This window comes from Ascidiella aspersa, chromosome 6 (genome assembly GCF_963924565.1).
Source record: "Ascidiella aspersa chromosome 6, kaAscAspe10.2, whole genome shotgun sequence".
Taxonomy (NCBI): domain Eukaryota; kingdom Metazoa; phylum Chordata; class Ascidiacea; order Phlebobranchia; family Ascidiidae; genus Ascidiella; species Ascidiella aspersa.
Window position 1 is genome coordinate 25,542,890 of NC_139452.1, and position 23,203 is coordinate 25,566,092.

The window sequence follows — 23,203 nt, forward strand, 5'->3', positions numbered from 1 at the left end:
CGTTCAAACTAGGGCGCCCTAAACTCGACACCAAAACGGCCGATACCAGACCGACGGCCCCCGATCGTCCCAATTCCTCGACCTACTGTTTCAGGCGTTATTTTTTCCATTTAGGTTATATTCCGGCGAATTTGGGGCGTAATCCAACAGGTTTAAGACTACCGTAATTTGAGAAGATTTAGATCTTATTCTGTAGTGTGGATATTAGGCCTACTGTGTATTTGGATTTATTATGTCGACCCTAATACCATGGTATTATAAATTATTCCGCTTTGTATATTGTTGCCTTGTAGGTCTTTTTGTGTGAAATTAAACTAAGCACGATTGAGTCATTTTATCCTTGGTGTAAAGTTTTAATCTGTTTTAGCAATGCGAAATTGTTTATGTTAGACTTTTTGCTCAGGAATTCTGCGTTAAATAATGCTAAAATTGCCTGCCAACCCCATTCCTAATCAAGGATAATACCTTTCGGTAATTATAGGATTGGTACCTATATTTTATAAGGAGAACACTGATTTTGTAACCTGTCTTTTTTAGCGTTAGTGTGATATTACTGGGCATTTCTAGCAGTGACATGTACAACACAATTCACATATTTATTTCAGTCTAAGTTTAAAATGTTGTCTATATTTTCGCGCAGTACAACATATACGATTGCATAAAATTAATTTTAAGATTTCTTAACTTTTTTAAATCGATTTTAAAATTTACTACCTATCTCTGCATCGACTTTAATATTCTTTCTATGTCCAACTAAAGCCTCCGTAAACTATTGAAATTGGTTTTAATTAGTCAAAACAAATGCCACGAATCGATTGCCATACGCGTATATGCAATACTTTTGTAAGGAAGTTTGCGATACAACGATATTTTTTGTCGACTTTTCATAACCTACGTGTCCTGCATAATACATATTTAACTAAACGACGTATTGTAGCTAAAACATTGACTTGGCATAGAATACTTACCGATTTCTAGCACATTTATTGCTTTTACTAATTACCGTAACATGTCATAGATTAAACACATCTAAGTAATGCCTTTTGCTACATGCAGTTAAGCTGCAGCAGTTTTTGCAAGTACTGTATATTGCAATATTAAAGCAACTAAATCTTTTAACAACAACAACGTTCGATGAGCCATTTATGAGTACACCGTTTGTTTTAAGTGTAAGCTGCTTTACGGGGTATTACTCTTATCACGAAAACCCTAAAATTCTTGTACGCTGAATAACCCGCATGACCGGAAACCTAAATATATGACTCAAATCAATTAGCTGTCTTCTGTAGGAATGACATCGAACTTTTAAGATTATTTACAGTATTTAGCGCTACGTAACTATTTGGTCGTGAAACACTTTTTTGACAAATTTCGTATTAGATAAACTAAAATACCTGGAGCTGGGAAAATAAAATGAAAAACTAATATACTTCTTGTGTCGATTTTCTAATAATAGTGGTTTAATTTGATTCTTGACAAATTGCAAAACTTCTTTGGCTATAAAACAAACTATCTTACCTTTTGCAAATACCTAATTGCAATTCATACTTTTGGAATTTATTTACAGATCTTCGTGTGGTCAATATTTGCAATTTCAGAAGCACCGATTAAGGTTGGGGTTGGAGTTTGTGTTAGGGTTTGTGTTAAGGTTAGTATTGGGTTAGTGTTGGGGTATGGGGTCGCGGTTGGGGTTGGTGTTCGGGTTAGTGTTAGGGTATGGGGTTAGGGTTGGGGTTTTTGTTTGTGCTAGGGTTTGTGTTATGGTTAGTATTGAATAAGTGTTGGGGTATGGTATTGGGTAGGGTTGGGGCAGGGTTGGGGTTTTATTTCTGCGCAAAAACAAATTTCATAAGGTTTTAAATCTCTCGAGCTACAGGGCATTTTAGAGTGTTGTAGGCTTGACTTAAGTCTTTTGGGCTAAATTATTTGACTTAATGCTTTTGGACAAATAACTTGGGTTGGATTTAAGCGTTTCCGTTACGCAATTTTTTTGTATAAAATAGATTTATTTATCTTAAGTTACGCGTAAAACATTTATCTTGCAATCTGTTGGGTTTTAGTCGTTTTTTAGTAGAGGGATTGCTGACTTGCCAATTTTGGTAGTTGAGCGTTTACTGTTTTGAAGGACTTTACTTAAAACTGACTTGCTCAAATAATAACTTGACTTGGTATTTATTTAAAGACTTTGAGATATTTATGAATGACTTGACTGAAACTTCTAAATGACTTGTTTACAACCCTGGCAATTTATGGCATTTAAAAGAAGTGAAACGATCATTGTGTTTTACAGCACAGCATTCGGTTTATGATGGATATTACAGAACATCACATGAAGAGTAGCGAGAGGACCAGTTTAGCATTTCATCCTAATTTTGGCATACTATTGCAGTTTCCTCCAAATTTCTATGAAGCGATAATACGTAATCATAAAGAAAAAAGCCGTCTATGGGCTATATTCTATAAAAAAATCTGCAATGGTAGTCTACAGGCTTTATAGGTTTAAATTGTTCTATAAAAATCTTTTTAAAATGATTCATCACCTATTATACAATACATAAATTGTGATAAAGTACATATAAAAGAAATAAAATCACTGAATAGTACCTAAAAATAATGATTTTGAACAGAATATTTTTCTCCCTTTAGAAATATGTATGGTATATCCCAAACCAATAGAAATTGGCAAAATTCCCATATAAAGAAAACATCCGGTAGATGTGTGTTGAATAAGATTTTTATATTTCCGAACAAACGTTTTATTCACACATGAGAACAACAGGGTACCATTGCACCGTCGGCGGCATATTAAAGAACGAAATACACTTTTAAATCACATGGGAATTACACTGTGTCGAAAAACGCCAAATAAAAATATTGTGTTATCCATTGGTGCCGAAATGAATATCCTTAATACCTTGGCCCAATCAAGACAAATCTAAAGTTAACGCAAAAGAAATAAAACGGGACGAAAAATAAGAATTATGTTTTGAGCAGGTTAAGTTGGTGGGTTAGTGATAAAAGCAAATCACTCCTAACAATAAATTTTAATCCATTTTTAGGAGTTAGGGATTTCTTTTCTAGTTAAAACAAATCAAAAATTGCGTGATGAGAAATGTATATATGAATATGGCATAAGACAAAACACGTGGTCGCGAAAAACGCACGGCGTTTGAATTAACAAATAGTAAAAATACTTAAAGTTTTCTAATGTAACCATTCTATACACACCCAAGTAAAACATTTATTTCGAAATTCAATCAAAAAAACATTGTTCGCAGGTTGTCCTTTGTTAATTAATCAGCTGTTTTCGGGGTTACGATACTGATTTGCGTTACTACTAAGATCAACTTAAATACCAAGTCAAATGGCACACGCAAATGAAGCGTTTTTAATGTCCTTATTTGATTTGGTCTGTAAACGTGATTAAGTAATTTTCTAACAAAAAAAATGCTTTTTCCAAAAATGTTTGTTATAAATGACTTCATGCTTACATTGGTATTACTAGACATCATTGTTTGTCGTACAAACAGTTACACCATGCAGAAACAGAACAAAGATGGCGTGCGTGATATAATTTACAAGGAATGGCAACATTTCTTGGTAAAAATCAGAACAACCCAACATTAAAAGTTGATACATAGGTGTGGCGATTTCTTCAAAAGCCTTCTTTCGAGGACGCAAGCAGTAAGATAGCAGTTGCTCCATAAATTGGACAATAGCAAAGCGAGCTCAAATGTTGTGGCTTCACATGAGTGTATAACACTTTAACACGAAGAGATGCAGTATTCAAATTTTCGTAAAGCATATGCAAAACCTGCGAACGAGTTTTGTGCTTCGGTAAGCCCACAGCGCTATCCACAAATCGTTTCGGCGATAAACGTGTTCAGAGCCAAATACAAGCGCTTCCATAATTTTACCATTAGCTATAGGGCAATAGGGTGAGGACGCTAATCGATGAAAGGCATTAACAGAACTAAATGGGAAGTAGGATTGTGCTAATTCGACGTTGAAATCAAACCAGCACATGCTATAACAGTTGGCGTAAACATTTAAATCGAGTCGGTTGATAAAATTTGCCCGAAAGTCGATCAAAGACCAACCCTATCGCTCTGGCCAGTTAAACTTACAGCTAATAGACGATGATAAGTTGTTTTAATGCTATCTTTACCACGTTTAATGGTGGATTCTCGTTAAAAATTGATTAAATCTTGTTTCGTTACTCTATTGACAAGCTAACCATTTGAAAGGAGGTCCTTTGTCGCAAAAAAATCGACATACAACATAAGAAACAAGAAATCACGTTTACAATTAGTGATTGCGCACACATCGTTACAAAAAGGAACCTTATTGACCTTTTGCAATCACAAAGTCCGGTTAAAGTAATTGGAATGCTTTCATATTCTGGCTTTAAATTGGAAATTCCATTGTTTAAGTCAGGGGTCGGCAACCTTTTTTGCCCCGCGGACCGGTTTAAAACTGAAATTTTACCGCGGACCGTTTGAAAACAAATGTTTAATAATGGAAATAATTACAACTTTGATTCAATGAGAAGTTAAGCTCGTTTTATTGCAACTATAGTCAAGTAATATGACAGCATGTAGTTCCGCCGTGGAAAAACCGAAAAAAACAACAACACGATATATTACGAACGTTATAGGACCGGTAACGAATTTCTTGCGGACCGGCACTGGTCCGCGGACCGGTGGTGGCCCACAAATGAGCTTACAAACACTTTATTGAAAATCAATATGGGTTTATTTAGGCGTTTTCCTGTCTAATTCTTGTGGGTCAGTGAATAAATTAAAAGTTGGGCCCGGTTTGACTTTGAAGATGATCAAGAAGATAAAAGAAGAAGATAAATAACGCTGAAAGTAGCATAAAAACGCGAAAAATGACATACTTGTTTCCTCCAAATCAACAAAACGGTCGGAAAAAGTGAGTTCTGTACAAAACTGCGTTTGCGTTTTCGTTTTAAACAGAATGTTGATAATTCAACAAAATTGGGGTCACCAAACTTTTTTTTATAAAGGGTCAGCTAGCTGTAAGGCCGAACGATCGCAGGCCGGGTATAAAATTTTGTGTAGAGCATTATCAACTTTATCGGGGAAAATATGAAATATAAATAACTATGCAGCAAAGACTGTAGTAACCATTTAATAATTTGTCGCTCATTTTAAATTTTTTTGGAATATTGCTGCAATAGTATCTGACAACATTACAACCTTTGTTACCGTTTATTAAATAAAGATAATATGATTTGCAGGCTTAAAAATTAGCGAGGTTTTGGCGACCCAATTCTATTCACTGAATTATAAGTTATACAACAAAACGCAAAGACATATAATCTTTTAATTTCTGGCACAGTTTTCCCAGATTTTAAAGAAATTTTACTGTGGAACGTTTAAAAAAAACATATGTAGTAGAATTAACTCCGTGGGTCAGACCCTGATAGTTTGGTGTCTCCATTATTATTTTAGCGAACGTTTCGTTGACTTAAAAAATAAAACTGATTTCGTCGGGTTTCGGAAAACAGCCAGAAGCCGGCCGGCGTATAGAACACACGCACATCAAACAACTAGCAGGCCGCAAAAGTAGACAGCATACCCACCAGCTCTTAAATGCGAACATAGGATTAAGTGTTGTCGATATCCTCACATCCGGTGATGGTCTTCTTGATGCGGAGTAGCACGGTGGTGAGCCATTCGTCGATCCGAGTAATTTTGTCGTACTCGGCGATCACTTCGGCGAACGAGTCGGCCGAGTTGTTCTCGTGGGCTTCGATCAGCTTACCTACGAGCTTGTACTCGCGGCTGTCCTCGAAGGCCGGCATCCACTCCTGGTATTTTTCGAGCGCTTGCCTGAAAAACACAAGCTTGGTTTGGACTCCGGTCATAAGACCAAAATAAGAACAACATCAACGTCGGAAAAAAACACCCTTCGAAATAAGACCAAAACAGCACCAATAGTCGTAACACAAAAAAAACGGATTAAGACCTAAACCCGACGGAATAACACCTAAATGGCCACAATCAGGCCTAAACAACATATTAGCTAGCCCCAAACCCACCCGTAAGTACATCACTGACCCCCCTCAAATTTCAACCCTAACCCATTTTTAACCCCACCCATTACCCACCAATAACCCCAAACTGTGCAAAAAATCTGGTTGCAAAACAGCGGCGCTTTAATGGTGCAATTCAAACTAATGGCCAAACGTCAGCCCAAAGCGGCCTATACAAGATCAAAACCCTCTTCCTATCGTTTCAGACGTTATTTTGGCAATTAAGGCCTTATTCTGATGAATTCTGTTGTGAATATTACTGCGTATTTTGCCTTATTATGTCAGTGGTCTTATGGTTTGATAGATTTTCTGCTTTAGCTGTTGTTGATTTTTAGATCTTATGTGTGTTACCAAACAAATATCCTGTGATGGAGTTCGAACTCAGTGTCTGCCATACATATCAACATGGACACACAGAGGCTCAAAGGGGGGCATGCCAATAAACAACATACCATAATAACTTGCTGTTATTTAAGTTAAATAAAAGTACATATTGGCCAGCACACCAAACCAAATATTTGAATATAAATTATTAAATCGTTTTAATAAAGAGTACATAAAACCGAGGTTTCATTCATCAGTTTGTTTCGACAAAAACATATTGAAATCTAGACTTGTGAATTGGTTTCGTGTATATTAAAATGTTCATGCCTAAAAGATATAGTGAATGTAAAATTTAAATTAAAAATAGCTTTTGAGGTAAATATATAGTTAGTTTTTTGATACTTATTGTTTTGTCAGAGTTTGTTTTTTTTTAATGTTTTTTTTAAGGCATAATTTTCGGACATTAATAAAATGGATTGCAACACAAGATTTCACAACTATTACCCAACTAAAAATTTGGGGCCTGTTAACTAAAACTAAGGGGTGGTTTTTAATCTATTGTCCTGGTAATTCTAGGGACAATTCATTAAATAAATAAGAAAAATACGAATAAACAGTTTAAATTATAATAAAAACCTACACATATTTTATCTATTGGAACAAAAAGCTTTTTGAAGCTTTGAAGTTTGTTTAACCTGAAAATGAGAAGATGGACAAATAATTGATTTCCAATTTACTTGCAACCAGTGTTTTTTTAAGGTGTTTTGGGATTTCTCCAGCGGTTTCCCAAATTTTGGACTTTTTGGTTTTTAAATGAAACACTTGCGGTCTCTTAAAACTACTTAGCGGTCACCCAAACCAAACCTTAATCCCTGCTTGCAACAATTGCATTATGATAAATAAAAATGTTTTAAGTTGACAGTAGAATCCTTAAGTAGTATAACATGTCTGGCACTGGATGATTTATCCTGTATATAACACAATTACTCATTTAGTGTTATGGAATAAGAATGACATCATACACAAATCTGTTCAAAGTAAAACATTACTAAATAATTATCTTGAATTGTTTGATGTAATCTGATTGATTTCTATATATAAACTGTTGCTACCAGGCATAAAAATAATAATCAAAAACAGTTTCCCTGAATCTCTGGTAATTGTTAATGTGTAACTAATTACAAGAGAAGCTGTTTTTGAATATTATGATATATATATGTGCTTGATAAAAAAAGTGTACATAAATTTGACATCCCCAGATTTTAAGGCAGCATTTCAACCAATATAGTTTTACATGATACACACCTTGCATCAACGCTATTGCTTCCAAGACAAAACTGGCAAAGCGTGGCTTTGAACATGTAATCCTTGACGGAATACTTAAGCAGAGGGCTTTCAAGCGATGCAGCGGCAACTTTTTCGAACAGTTCAATCGCCTTGTTGTATTGCTCGAGCTGGGCAGCGTATAGCGCCACCTTCAGCCAACACTTGTTTGCGCTGCTTTTCGAATCTTCGCCGTCGTAGAAGTCAGCTGCCTGTCGCCAGGGAAAGAAAGATTGTCTTAAAAATTAGGGTTTTATCAACCATGCCTTTTAACGAAATTAAGGATTTAGTGCAGGGGTGCACACCAGCTGTTAAAGGCCCCATGCATTCTTTAGTTTCTCCAGTATTTAAAATATACTTAAATAGTAGAAGTGTAGAAGTTTTTTTTTTTTGGGGGGGGGGCATGGCCAGGTAGTTAAAAAAAATTGTATTACTAAATATTTAGATAGTAGAAGTTTTTTTTAGGAGAGGGGGGAGCATGGCCAGGAGGGCCCCTGGATCTGTCTGGCCATGTCACAATGCTCTTAGCCAATATGATGACCAGCAATTGGAGACTAATGTCTGCCACGCCCATGCCTATAACATAAAACCCCTTTTTTAGTTTATACTTGCTTTAAAAACCTAATCTGTGCATTAGTTAACACAAGTTTTTATCCTGATTTAGTGCATGCGGAAAAAATGCCTAGCCTGTGGTGAGGTTTGACTCGGAACAACATTTGGCCAATCCTGGACCTCTACTCTGCTGAAATAACAGGCACATAGGGGAGCACGTCAAGAAAAAAACAATAGCACCATTTCTTGCAAAACATACATTGAAAGACTATACGCAATGCAGTTCTGAATTCACTTTTTATACACAACCTTTTTAACTGTTTTTAGTCCTCTGAGCATATATTATTTTCAAATTAGTCAAACACACTTAAATTTGGGATTTCCACTCAACTTGTGTAAATAATGGAGCCATGAAGGGTTGAAAGCTTATGGAAAACTTATGAAAGTGAACTACTGGGTTTAAACTTTAGCAGAAAGTATGCAAAACAGCAGATTGTATGAGAGATACTGGAAATGTTTATATCTATTTTAATAACTACATCACTCGTACAAAGCTCACTTTAATTTATGGACAATACAAGCCTAAAATCTGATTTTTGTGAGAAATAACTGGGATATATACATTTTCATTTGTATTTTATTTAAGCAACTTAATTAAGCTTACTAGCTACTTGTGGCGCATTTTTTAACAAGTCTAGTATTTCAGAAGTTAAAAACAGAAAAACAAATATATCTAAGGATAAAAAGTTAATTTAATTTAAAAAAAAAATCTAAATTAAAAAAATCTGTAACAACTCACAAGTTAGGTAGTTAGAAAAGGCGAATTAAATTATTTAATGATATATATTACATGCCTCATCAAAATGCTAAAGTTTTTTGCAACATAGCACCACCCATGCTGATCCCTACTGTTACGCTTTGAAAAGTCTCCCAGTTTAATGTTTAAATTGTTTATTTTTCAGCTGAATTGATTTATTTTTCAACTGAATTGAAGTATTTTTACAACACAATCTTAATTGTTTCAACAATAGCATAGCTAGGTGAACCCTTGACTTCAGACAATTTGTTTTTCTAAATATTTACTTTTTTACAGTGGTAAAAGTTTACTCCTAAAAAGATATTGATGTTCAATGGTTTCCAGACAGAAAAAAATTCAAAAATCAACTGAATGAATTTCTAATCATATCACAAATTACATAGAGTTTTAAGCCGACTTAGGCAAAAAATCAGACCCAACTCACCCAGCAAAGCCAATTACTTTGACATATGCTATGCAGTTGCTTTACTATTCAACATATATCATGGCTGGCTTTGATCTACTGATGATAAATGCAATTTATTGATCTTGGCAATCAATATAGGCATTGAGAAATTTCCACAGTTGTATGGACAAACCAACCTAAGGAATTATTGGCCAAGCCAAAGAATTTGCATCAATTAATCAATTGATTTTTGGCAGAATCTAAACGGCTTAACTGGGACTTTAGTTGAGGTAATTTTAATCATTTTCAAGAAATATCACACAATAAATGATAACTGTCGAACTTAAACATTCAATAAGTTAGTATGGTGACCATACTTACATTGCACTACGTATATATTATATATCTACAAATTCATATAATATATATATATATACACTCATACTGTATTGCACACAAATCTTAGAAGTCATACTAATGGTTCACAAGTTTTTGTACACAAATTTCATTCTCGATGAGCGGTAAAAAGCCAAAGACATCTTGTATGTGTGCATAACAACTATAGATATAATACCTATATTTGTGTATTTTAAATCAACTCATATAATTGGCTTCTAAAACTGATTGAAAATGCCTAAATCTAATAATGGAATATTGCAGGACAAATTGGTCAAAGTGGCTAATTTTAAGTTAGTACAGAACAAGCGTGAGCTAAAATGTTTGTGAAACACTACCTTACATTAAAAAAATCCTAAATCTAAAATACCTTATATTACAACACTTAATTAACAAAAGTTTTTTATGTTCCATTATTTTTACAGTATTTATTTTTAGTTTAGTTTATGTAAAAGTAGACTGGGCTAATCAAAGAACATAACTCTGCAAGCAATTATAAAACAGACAGGGATATAACTTAGAATTCTAGCAACAGGGTTAAATAAGATTAAACAACAGAGTTAGATTTCACAGGAAAAGAAACATGTCGATGAATTCAGATCGATCCTCATGTAAATCAGGATTTTTGTTTAACTCTACATACCTTTTCATAGTGCGAGATGGACTTCTCCAAATCCATAGCGTCAACTTCGTAAATCTCCGCTATGTTGATGTGGTGCTTGGCAGCGATAGTAAAGCGCCCCATGTCTGTGAAGATGTCTATGGCCTACAAACAAATAAAAATGACCGTCATATTGTGATTAAATGTCTTCAAAGGAAAATCTTTTTTTCGATTAAGGTGTAACAATAGATTTTAAGTACAAGTTATATCGCTATATGCCATTAACTCGGGGATCGGTTTAATAATACATTGTATTGTTAAAAATATAAAAACTAAACTTAATGCAGATGATCACAGCATATTTTAGTAAACTCTTAAAAAGTATCAATAAACACAAACATTTGTGCGATTTGTAGTTATTATATTCAAGACTGCTGTAAAATGTATAACTTATCATTTGTTCCAGGCCAAATTATATTTATTAAATCTGTAGTTTAGCTATTAGTCAAAACAAGTGTAATAGTGACAACAAGCCTTGGGGGAAGTAATTTTTATAATTTACTAAAAGTTTATTGCTGTGTGTTTGCTTCTTCCACTGCTATGTTTTAAATTTGAAAGTTTTAACAGTCATGTTTCTATGGAAAGGGTTTCATTCAATCTAGCGCAAAATAAAATAACAAAAGCTAAAGAACAGAATTGCCACTTATAAAACAAAGGAATAAAATATGACAAGCATCAATAGAAATAATAAAAAGGAAAAATAACAAAAACTTGAAATTCAAACAATACACAAATTTATAAACTTATAAGTTTTAAATCAATTAGAAACAATTTTAAAATTCTTAAAAAAAAAACAGCAAAATAGAGACGGCCTATACTAAAGTGCTGACACTTACTTCTATGTTCAATTGGCGTAACAAATGATGTATATATATATAAATAAAAACTTTGGGCTTAAGACAACCTGTAGGTTCATTGCCAGCTAGTGCAAGCCGGCTGGTCAAAAATGAATAAAAAACTACAAAACACACCCTCAAATAGCACTGAATTGCTTGTTTCGGATCAGATTTTTTGTAGCAATTGGCGGCATCAACCAGGTTTGTTGCGGACTCGTGCTTGTTTTGCAGTTGCATTTGGATTTCGGCAGACTTGCAAAATGCAGCTCCAGCACCGTTCCACTTTTTAGACATCTGAAAAGGAAAAGGTGAATAAATATATCTTTAATAAACTTTGGGAGCATAACGGTCGGATGTTGTATTAAGACGTAGTTAAGAATGTCTAAGCCTATACAGAAGTGAGTGGCATTTTGATTTGTTTTTAACATTAATGTTAAAAAGATATTTTAAACCAGTGTTTTTTTAATCAGGTGAATGGTTCACCTCAGAGTGAAACCATTTAGGGCGAATAAATTTTTGCAGCGGTGAACAATTTAGGGTGTGCTTTTTTACATGGACAAGATAGTTTTATCATATCAAGAGACAAGGGTTAATAAAATCTGGATATAGATGCTAGGGGTTAATAAAACTAAAAAAGTTTAAGAAGCACTGTTCTAAACCTTTAAAATGATACCTATTGCTGAATTGCCAGTTACCATTCTTACTATATCTTTAATAAAAATACAGAATTCTAAATCTTAGTTCAAATAACCTTTGTTTTATTGGGCATTGGCAAATATGTGTAATATAGCCCAACATTATTTATACTGTGGATTGTAATGTAAATGTTACGGACTTATTTCTACACTGCAGAATCTCCAGACATAGGCCACAATGGGCATAGTAAAAATACATGAAATATGAATGAAAACATATAAAAGATTAATGTGACAGAATCAATCTTAGCCACATATCCGCAAATACAAAGTCTTACATTAATGCACATCTTATATATTTGAAAGTAAAACAAAAATCAAGTGGCAAAGACGATGTACTTTCCAAATTTAATTATAAGCTAGAAATATTATCACCAGTACATAGTAATTAGCGCTAATGGTCAAGTAAAAAATAAAATAATAATATTTGCCTTTAACTGAAGTGTAACACTAACATTTTATTAAATTTGATATGGTACAGAATTAAAATCAACTGGTGAGTGCAAATTTCAATTCATAACCAATCCTGTAGTGATAAGTGTTAATGAAACATTCACAAAATGCTACCTACCAGTATATGGGCTAAAAGTTTACTATATATATATGTCTAACTAAAACTTTCCGCCATTGTGCTCCAAAGATGACTAAACTGATTGTGATTCAAATGTCATTGCAGTTCAGATTTTAGTTTAATTCTAATTGGCATAAATTCAGTAATTTTAATTAACTTGTTAGGTAGAGCTAAAAAATAAAATTTGCAATTTAATGTAGTTTGAAAAACTAGCATATCCAAGTTTGATCTTAACCGATTACAAACCTTAAACAGGTTTCCAGCTCGAACATATTTTTCACATGCTTCTTCAAGCTTGTTTGAGCCGCCAAAGAGAGTGCTAAAAAATCCCCGTCCGGATTTCACCATTTTATCAGCTTCGGCCACCATTTCAACAGCTTCCTTTTCTTTTTGGTCCATTTTCGTTTGATGTCGTCACTAGTTTATTGGTAAAAATGTATAATTTTCTAAATAGACAAGCTAAGGAAGATTTATGATAAAGAAAGGCATAAATTGAATTTTCTACAATTTAAAAAATTGACGGTGTGACAATGGCAATAAAAATATTTTTTTGTATTAAGCCACCGTACAGCAAAAAAAATCAACACCTAAAGACAGTTGTATGCGGGTTTAAGAGAGTATACCAAAAGACATGTAACTCAAATCAAAAACTGGTTCTGCAATTTTAGCTCAATAAAGTGTGCTAAAATATCAATGATATTAAATACCTACTCCAAACAGTTCAATCATTTTAACAAATTAGTTTTCATGCCCATTTGTAGCGAAATCACATGGAAAAACGAGGACTTTTTTCACATGACTGACACAAAAAAATTCTATTTTAAATCTACTGACAAATAAATTTAAACTATTTACGAATGCCACAGTAAAACATACATAAAAAACATTAAAACAATCCACATAACTGTAAATTGTTCAATATTTTAGTAAACTTAGGTTTAGTTAAGTGGGTTAGCATCTAGCAAACCCTATGCTAAAGGCAAAAAAATATGTATTCCAAAAATTGGTATAAGAGCTTAATTAAAAGCACATAAATTTATTTGAAAAGTATGGTAGATTTAATGAGTTAATAGATTCATATATTACAGTTTATCAATAAAAGGTAATTACCCAACGGTTTGGGTTATAAACGTTATAATCACAAATTTTATAAATGGAACCTAATATATTGTTTTTGATAACTGGATCATAAACATACATAATGAGGGTTACAGTGCTCGTTAGTGTTTAGGTTTGGGTGGGTTAAGCATATTTATTAAATATTAAATTAATAATACCGGACCAACCCCAACCCAAACTCGCACCCTAATCCAAATAACTTGCGTTGATATAATTATTGTTTGAACGCTGTGGTGTAGGATTGTAGACCAGCGCCCAAAGCATTCCTATAATTTGTTTTAACCTATGTTAAGGGCTTTACAAACACGAAAACACTAAATAACTTTTACACAACGTAAATCTATCCAAGGCGAACCCTTTCAGTGCTAAAACAACTTTATTTTACGAATTTCAATAAACCTGATCATCAAAGGATGACATCACAAACGTCACTTGTCTTGACTAATTATTCATCGATGCGTATCGCCCTATATTCTTTAATGATTGCAACAACTTATGTTGCAACAGAAAAAACAGAAGTTTACCGTTTAGGTATTCGAACGATAAAGGACTATGTTTATCGTTTTTTCCGAAATAACAATTTTTTTATGTCATTTTAGAACCACTATGTATAAATACATTATTAAATTGGTTGCATTACTATTACTAAAGTATAAACAGTATTCCTTTGCAAATTTCTGCCTTACGATTTCATTTAAAAGGTTTAAAAGTCAGCAGGAAGTTTTTTGTACGAATTCGGTACAAATAAACTTGTAAAATTTCCCATTATCTTATGTCTTTGCCATGGTAGAATAAATATAATCATGATAATAATAGGCATTATGGGCGTAATAACAAGGAAAATTACGCGCGCATTCATGCAAATCGATCCAGAAATGCAAAATATGTTTTGTTTTTTTCTGAAACGCAAATACTTTTTTAACGAACTGATATTAAACTCAATATTTTACTAATGAACAAGTTGAGTCGAAAAACAAAATGTCTGTTGAAGACCTTTCTTTTTTTGTGTTTTGACTTCAGTTTGTTGGACGTCCTATTCTGACAAGGGTCGGCTTTGTTTTGCATGTAAAATAAAAAACACCTATTTTTGAAGTAACGAAACAAGTTGTCTAAATGAAAATTGCAAGGAAGAAATAAATATAGTAATTAAACTTGACTCACCTTAACACTAAGTCGCACCCCAACCCAAATAATGTTGCAAATATAAACCCGAGGACAAGAATGTGGTAGGATTCTAGACCAGCGACCCAAAGAATTTATTCATCTTAAGCCCAAAACGAACGTTAATTATAGTATAATATATTGCACTTGCAGTAAGCCCACAACCAATAATCCTAAGATAAAGACGTGTAGCAATTTCAATTACAATGTTTTTAATAGAGCCATTGAATGTTTATATGAAGAAGTGTGTAACGTGATAATGTAGGATCATGGACAGCAGCACTGAATTAGGTAAAGTCAATTTTGAAAGAGACGGAGCGGTTGTCACCAGTCAACATGAAAGCTCTTCTCCGAGTTCAGGAAAATTAAAAAAGCAGTTTTTGCAACGGAAGTCCAATCCGACATTTTCAAATGGAACTGACTCACATCCGCACATTAAATCGCCAGGATTATCCGATGCGCATCTCGGTCTGAGCAACCTTACAGTGAACAATCACCAAAGGTTTTTCACCAATGGTGATGACAGTGGTTTTGGCGAGAATGTTTACGGTGAAATCGGAAGCAGCAGTTCCTTGCAGAGCGTGCCAAGTTTGAACGGCCAAATGTCTTCCAACATGGAACCAGAGTCTTCCACTTTTGTGGCAAACATCTCAAGTATGAGCACTGAAAGAATGGCTGACAGTCCCAGCGATGGACCCTCAATAATCAAGAAATTTGGCTCTACTGTCAACGAAGCCACTAGCACCGCTCATATTGAAACCTACCAGCTGAGGCCGAAACGCAGACGCCATGTTTACCATGAGATTACTCTACCGTTTCAACAAGGCCAAAGCACAGGTGACTGTCACACCCCGAGAACACTGATTGACGGCAACAGCATTGCCCCACCCCTTCCCTTCAAGCCCCATTACCTACGATCTGGGTTCCGGGGCGATATGCCGCCACCTGTACCACCCCGCTCCGTCAACAAAGACGCGATTTTTCAGCGAAAGCAGCTGACCGAGGAATATTTCGAGAATATTCGTAAGAGCCTGGATGCAGACGAGCTTATCGAAGAGGACGTCTTACCTCCCAGTGCTGTAGTTGCACAAACGACAAAAGCTCGATTTCAAAATGACCCTGGTGCAGGGCCGTCAAACTTATCAGCTGCTCCTCCACTTAAACCTAGGGACTACCGCACCGCGGAAAACGACACTCTCAACGGAAATCAAAGACAATCTGCGCCTGCAATGAGCCCACCACAGAACTTTCTCGGTTCGCAAGAGGCAAAAGAAGCTAAACGAAGAAAAGAAAAGACCTTTCCTGGACTACACACAGGCACCAGAGTTCAACTGATTCAGAGTCTAAAGTGCCTAAAGCAGTGTGGTTGGTACTGGGGCAATATGACCTGGGAGGATGCTGAAGCAATGCTTGGATACAAACCGAATGTTGAGGGTAAGTAAGTCCCCTAACATTGCAGTGTTCACACTTTAAGGCCGTTTACAGCTGAGCTGAGCTGGGCGTTAAATTGCGTTTCTACTTTTAACAAGGCAAAATCACTTTCACGCTTTGATGGCAGTCGAGCAACGCAGGAAAATCACTCCAAAACTGAATTTTTTGCTAGCTGCATGGGACTTGAGTTAGCAAAGCGTAAAATGCTCACCATAATAGAAGTTAAATGAATTACACTTTGCTCAGCGCAGCTGTATTGTAAACAGGCCTTTATGCATATGTTAAAAATTAAACGGAAAAAGCTTATAGTGTTTCTATTTCCATACTTGAGTATGTGATATGATAAAAGTAGGTTCACAGAACTATGTTAACTATTTCTGAGATCCGTATGGGCTGAAATAGTTAAAAACTTAAAATAGTAAAACTCTACAGCTTGGCACACAATGCATGTGAAAGTAAACTATGTTCCAAGAACTATGTTTTATTTATACTAGGTGGTCGAATATTAACATTAGTTTAACTTTAAACTGAAATTGAGTATGTAGTTTATCTAACCATAGTATTTAAAATGCACTTTTTTTGTATTTTTAGGAGTGTTTCTAGTTCGTGACAGCCAAGATCCTTTGCACTTATTAACATTGACTGTTCGCTCTGTGGAAAACTCCATACACCATGTTCGAATCGAGCATTCAGATGGTAACATTCTGCGTTTAATATTAATTCTCATATTAAGATTTTTAAATATTTTTAAAAACATTATCAATTGGTTGACATTTGTGAGAATAATAGCAATTTAACGAATCAAGGTGATTTAGTATCCCAAGTGTTTCTTTCATTGTTAGACAAAACAAGTCTTCTGCAAACTTAAATATTTCGTTGGTTGCATAATGAGTAGCATTCCAAACTATATTTAAAAGAGATTAGATCCGTTTACCCATAATATCAGACAACATATAACTGCTATTGATATTTCGGTATTTATAAATTTGCGCCGATATTTAAACATGAAATTATTATATAGTGCTGTCGTAAAAATAAACAAATGTCCGTTTTTAACCTGCAAATTATTCCTTTGATTTTATTTTTCTTGCTAACCATGTGTTGGTTTACTCTGTTCGAAATCATGCAAAGTTAATATGTAAGATAAAGGTGATGTAATTAAGTAGGTAGATAAAATGAATGTAATTTAAAATGTATGTTCAATTAATTAAAGGTATTACTCTATCTTAAGTATATAAAAAATTAGTTATCGTTATTAGGGTAGCGTTGGCAAAAAAACATAAAAATCGGTTATTAGTATCGGTCAAAAAAGTGAATTGGTCGATCTCTAATTAATCTACACCCAAAATAGATGTTCTAGTCACAGAAATATGCAGATGTTAATTTCTTTATCAGGCAAGTTTCAGCTTTACGAGCCAAGCGGATCAGTAAGTCGTGGTGCTGCGAACTGTGTTCGCCACCCCAACATCGTCACGTTCGTCAAGCTGGTCATGAAACATTCACGCTCTGGAACTTTCATATACTTTGTCAAGCCAAGGAACATGGGTGAACCCCCTGTCCAAATCAGGTAAAGCAAGTTAAAAGTTTTTGGTTGGTTTGGATTGTTGAAAAGTGTTTAAATATAACAGAATCATTTAAATCAGTGCTTTTAAACTTATTTTTTAATTTTGTTCACCCCTAGCGTCTATCTCCAGATTTCATTCACCCTTGTCTCATGATATGACAAAACTATCTCGTCTATAGATTACATGCACAAAATAAACACCCAGAATATCCGCCCTGCTCGCAAGCTATCAACCATATTTGACGGTTCACCCTCATTCACCCCTTTTGTTTGGTTCACCCCTGCAAAAATTTTGTTCACCCTGGGGTGAACCAATCACCTAATTAAGAAACACTGATCTAAATATGTAATCCCCCTGTTCAAATCAAAGAAAATTAACCACTTTATTATAAACAGTTTTTGGATGATTTGGCTTGTTGGAAACTATTTAAACATTTTGAAGGCCCAAACAAAATCATCTAAATAAGTTTCAAGTTTTATTTTTCTCCCCATCCACGCTTAATACAATGCACATGCAAACAGAAAAGTAAATGACGTTACCGGATTTGGGTAAGGATCAGCCTCGAACCACAAGTGGTTATACAAAGAGACCGACCCTTTCAATTTTAGCAATATAAAAGCTTGAATTGGCGAAGAAAAAAAAGTGGCGAAGAATTAATCATATCAACACAATTACGACTTTTGCAAAAAACTAAGTAAATTAAACACAGCTACGCACATAGCAATAAATAATACATACATGTCATAAACTTAAAATATATTATTAAAAAAAAACAAAAAAACATCAGTTTGAACTAGGCGTTGTGAAAGTACCGAAATAAATATGTAAAAGTAACTACAGTTGCTCAATGTTTGTCGCTAGGGGTGTCTGTGTTGGTGTGATTTGTGCGCTTGGTGAAACATTTTATGTTGCCTATTATGCTGAATTTAGTTCACATAATAAAACACTTGCACTGATACCACAGACATGACAACAACAATTTTTGTTTTTGTATTATGTGGTTATACACTTATGATAAATATGTTATACTTAAATTCACATTGTTGCACATTAAATAAATTAGATCAAATTTGCTATGGATTTATTTAAAACCTAATTATACCTACAAAAACTGTAAATCAGAGGTTTTACTCTGTATTCTTTTTGCGGGGATTTAAACTGGAAAACTATAGTTGCAAATATATAATATATATATTTATTCATATGTTTCTTAGAGTCGCTCTAAGCAAATAATTAGCATTGCTTTACTGTAACATAAAACAAACACCCTCTTTTTTGGTCAATTTTTTGGAAATTTTTTCTGTTATTCTAAATATATACACGAAGAAATGAAACTAGGCAAAATATGGCTTTGTTTATTTGCTAAGTAAACATGAACCAACAGATAGCTTGTTGTGATGACCTCGAGGCTAATAATGTCGTTTTGTGGCATCTTATGTAAACATTAAGCAATATATATGCTGCATATTCAAGAAAATAAGGCACAGTAACAGGACTTTCAGATTAGTTTTAGTTTATTGCTTTTTATTTGTGAAACAATACCTTTATAAAAACACATTTCCAGCAAATGCAAGACTAACCCTGATTTTTGGCCACTCTCGAGTTTTTTGCCTGTACGAAGATTACCTTAACAGGTCATTGAAACGTTGGCTCATAAGTAATAATATAATTGATACAATAGCTGGCAGCAACAGTGTATTCATTTTGTTTAACAATATCGTTTACTGGTTTCAAAAAATGCCTATGTTGGGTAGATTAATCTTTTGTTTCAAATTTTAGACTACTGACTCCGATATCAAGATTTTCTTGTGTCAAATCTCTCAAGTACTACTCGCGATTTGTCATAAAAGAAGTGGTGCCAAACGAATCCATCCACCTTCTGCCAATTCCTGTCGAACTGAAGGAATATCTCCGCACCTCTCAGTACTTTGATAAAGACGAGGACTTCAAATGTGCTTTGGCATCCTAATGTGTTAGAAACTCATGAATTTATTAGTCTCTATATATGCCGTTAAAAATTGTCTGTTTAAAATTTAGTTGACTAATATTCGCCTGTCTTGGTGTTGTAACTCGAAACCTTACTCGTAACATATATGATGTTGTATTTTTGCACAGGACTTTTCAAATGTTGGTTTGCTAATCATCCTCTGGATTTGTATAATTTTTTTTTTGACTTTGTAACTAGGGATATCTGATAATATCGAAGCGAGCTAGTACCTGATGCCAACTGTTGCATTTTTTATAGGAATTTAAGCCTTGATTTTCGATCACACACAGCGAGTCCTACTTTACCTTGGCAAATTTATAAAAAAATAGGTGGTACGCAAAAGCAAATTTTGGCCAATTACCCTTAAAAAGTTATCTTTGAAAGTTCCAATTTCATTTTGTTTCTTGGACATAGTATTTTATGTATCGGTTTCAAATGCCAAGTTTTGGACATCCCTATTTATAACCAAGAGAGAGAAATCAAAGCCTTTATGATCGTTTTTATTTATTTTAGCCTCAAAATGGAGTTGATAATAATTAGTTGTTGTTCCCTATTTCTTGCCAATTTACTGCGCCCTTTCAATTTCTTTTTATTGATTGTGTACTTTCAGCCGTTTTGTTTTTTGTTGTACCGGATTCTGGACACCTTTTAACAAGCACAAGTACATTTTTATAGTTAGTATTACAAGGCAAATTCCCTTTGTATGCTTGGAACGTTTAGAAATAAAACGCTAACATGTTGAAACTAGAGATAAATATTCCACTTGATATCGAAAAATTTTAACAGATGCTTTTCCTAAAAAACAAACAATTTATTTAGCATCATGCAAGGTCAGTATGCAAAATAATAGTTCAATGAGTATAGTTGATAAACTGTCATGTTATTCGAATATTATCTTTCAATAGTTTAAATTATTATAATCTTATTCCAGGTATATCCCAAAAATGGGTATCTCAGTTGGTAAAGACATTTGATCTCTATATTGAACAGTGCATTGGTAATTCGCCAACTGCTAGTTATTTGTTTATTCATCCTACCCCGTTTAAACTATTACCTTATGGCGTGTGTTATCCACAACAAAGCCCTATCGCGTGTGTTCTACCATACTGTATTCACCCCTGATGTATCAATATGCCACAGAACACTGTATGCATCGTGATTATCGTGCATTGGTGCTCGCCGTTTAAAAGACAGAGCTGTGTTGTATCGCTGTATCGTCGTCCGTAAAACGTATCGCATTTTGATTTCCTTTGGTAGAGATAGACCGATATATCGGCCGATATTTGACTTCTACCGATATAACGCTATCGGTAAATGTAGGTCGATACTTTAGCCGATATTTTAGTACGAAAATATTATATAGTTTTTCCTGTACAACAAATAACGTACACATTTTTTGATGGAAAAAAATTGGGTTTTAGCATCACGCCAAGTTAATATGCAAAAAAATAGTGATGTAAACTAAAACGTCATCTGGATTTAATTTTCAATTAATTAAAGTTTTGTACATTTCCCAGGTATTTAAAAAAAATCGGTATCGGTTGAAAATCGGTCCAAAAAGAATGATATCGGTCGATCTCTACACTTCGGTGTGTCACAACTTTACTAAAAGACACAGATTCGACAAAAAATAGTGAATTTCGTTTGTAACAAGGCCCTAATTATGTCTGCCCGTCTTCTTCTTTCGCCATTGTTATTATTAAAGTGTTAGTGTAATATGCTCGTCGCTTTTTGCCGGTCCTATCTTGATATGCACGAAGCCCTTTTGTCGCAATTGAGCAGAGCGTGTGATAATGACTTCACACGCTCTGCGTTTTTTACTCCCGCAAAACCTTGTGCAATCAACCGGAACCCCGTTGTGCTCGCGCCCTCTCCCCTCTGCTACTAACAACTGTGAAAACACCGTTGTAAATATACCCAAAGAGAAACCTGCCGTGTCTCGCTTTTTACTTGTTAGCTAGGCTTAGACCAGGGATGTCCAACAAGCGTCACGCGTGACAAATGTGGCACGCGACCTAATAAAATATGGCACGTCAGCCCCCCTAAAATACTTAATTTGTTATACAGCCAATTGTGAAAAAATACTTAGTTTTTTATACAGTAAATTGCCATTGTTTATTAACAATATTAAACAATTGCTACAATTACTTCTAATACTATAACATTATATTGTAGTGGAGGCTAGCATTCACATAACTATTAAGTTTGGTGTGGAAGCAAAAGTCATCTCACCGACGGACACTTAGATGCAGTAATGCTACTACACGTTTTTATTATTTGTAAAAAAAAAACACTAACTTTGGCACGGGAAGAAGTTATAGGATAAAAATTGGCACGCCGGCATGTTTGAGTTGGACGCCCCTGTCTTAGACATACTTGCAGCCAGGGTTGGGGACTCAGGACTTTCGTAAGACCACGTAAATCTACCAGAATCCGACGTGCGCATGCGCAGTACCAATTTTTTTAACTGATATGGCCGCCAACTGTAAATTGTAAATTTTGATATTTTCAACCATGTATAATGTTGTGAGTAGATGAATTGTATCACTCTTATGAGGGATTGCCGGAAATCCATCTTAATTTAGTTACGTAGATTAGCGGAGAATTGGAGCCGTGACTCGACGAAATCACACGTCACTTTTTTGCGTCGAGAATCTGATTCTAGATATTACCACAATTAGGAAAATTGCGTCAATGATTAACATAAATCGACCCAACAGCAATTAGCTCGATATATGAGGTTTTAAATGAGGCTTAAAAATCATGTTTGGGATATTTCCGATACAGTTAAAATTAATTCGGAACACTTTTAATCGTCAAAAAAATGTTTGAGCCGTATCAGGCACCTGGGCGAACTTTGGGCGCCGGAATGGGTTTTGGGCAATATCTCCAAAAGTTATGACGATACAAAGTTGAAATTTCTTCACAGTCCCTGTATTGCATACACCTTTCCAGCAATCACACTTTTGGCGAAAAATATTGAAAATAAAATTAATATTTAAAAATATCAATATCAATATTCTGCGATATTAACCCTTAACTGTTGAGCCCACAAGCTATATTTTTACGATATAAACTAGGAGGCACCACCTTCGAAATGAGCCATAAAGCATGTGTAAATTCATTCGGAGGGGGTGTTTACTTCTTCTTCGAAAATTCATAAATGCTAAAGTTGAAATTAAGAACCAGATGTTTGTAGAACTTTCTGCAGTTTGTTTATTTGGGTCAAGTTTGTTTTACTTGCACCTTTCGCTTTCGCTTTCGTTCGGTGTGGCATTTTGAAGTCTTTTTATCCCGGCTCCAGCGTTATCATGCGAAC

The 23,203-nt window shown here is 34.5% G+C and overlaps 2 protein-coding genes across 2 annotated transcripts; one reads left to right on the top strand and one right to left on the bottom strand.

The window, feature by feature from the left end:
• Positions 1-2,693: 2,693 nt before the first annotated feature.
• On the bottom strand, positions 2,694-14,215 carry LOC146140993 (alpha-soluble NSF attachment protein-like). Its single transcript, XM_083393120.1, has 6 exons — positions 14,140-14,215; positions 12,868-13,038; positions 11,491-11,649; positions 10,502-10,624; positions 7,691-7,920; positions 2,694-5,858 (listed from the first exon to the last, which is right to left on the bottom strand). Exons 2-6 carry the CDS (start codon positions 13,018-13,020, stop codon positions 5,633-5,635), a joined length of 891 nt encoding a protein of 296 aa, XP_083249246.1. The 5' UTR covers positions 13,021-13,038; positions 14,140-14,215; the 3' UTR covers positions 2,694-5,632.
• Positions 14,216-15,127: 912 nt separating this feature from the next.
• LOC146140994 (uncharacterized) lies at positions 15,128-21,758 on the top strand. The gene is made up of 4 exons (XM_083391688.1): positions 15,128-16,335; positions 16,924-17,028; positions 17,728-17,899; positions 19,677-21,758. The coding sequence occupies exons 1-4, from the start codon at positions 15,171-15,173 to the stop codon at positions 19,864-19,866; spliced, it is 1,632 nt and encodes a 543-aa protein (XP_083247814.1). The 5' UTR covers positions 15,128-15,170; the 3' UTR covers positions 19,867-21,758.
• The last annotated feature ends 1,445 nt before the right edge of the window (positions 21,759-23,203 follow it).

Excerpts from the sequence above, each read along its gene's own strand:
- LOC146140994 (XM_083391688.1), top strand. The coding sequence starts at position 15,171 with ATGGACAGCAGCACTGAATTAGGTAAAGTCAATTTTGAAAGAGACGGA. Across the intron at positions 17,029-17,727 it reads TCGAATCGAGCATTCAGATG|GCAAGTTTCAGCTTTACGAG; the intron begins GTAACATTCTGC and ends TTTCTTTATCAG. Across the intron at positions 17,900-19,676 it reads GAACCCCCTGTCCAAATCAG|ACTACTGACTCCGATATCAA; the intron begins GTAAAGCAAGTT and ends TTCAAATTTTAG.
- LOC146140993 (XM_083393120.1), bottom strand. The coding sequence starts at position 13,020 with ATGGACCAAAAAGAAAAGGAAGCTGTTGAAATGGTGGCCGAAGCTGAT. Across the intron at positions 11,650-12,867 it reads GAGCTGGAAACCTGTTTAAG|ATGTCTAAAAAGTGGAACGG; the intron begins GTTTGTAATCGG and ends TTTCCTTTTCAG. Across the intron at positions 7,921-10,501 it reads CCATCTCGCACTATGAAAAG|GCAGCTGACTTCTACGACGG; the intron begins GTATGTAGAGTT and ends CCCTGGCGACAG.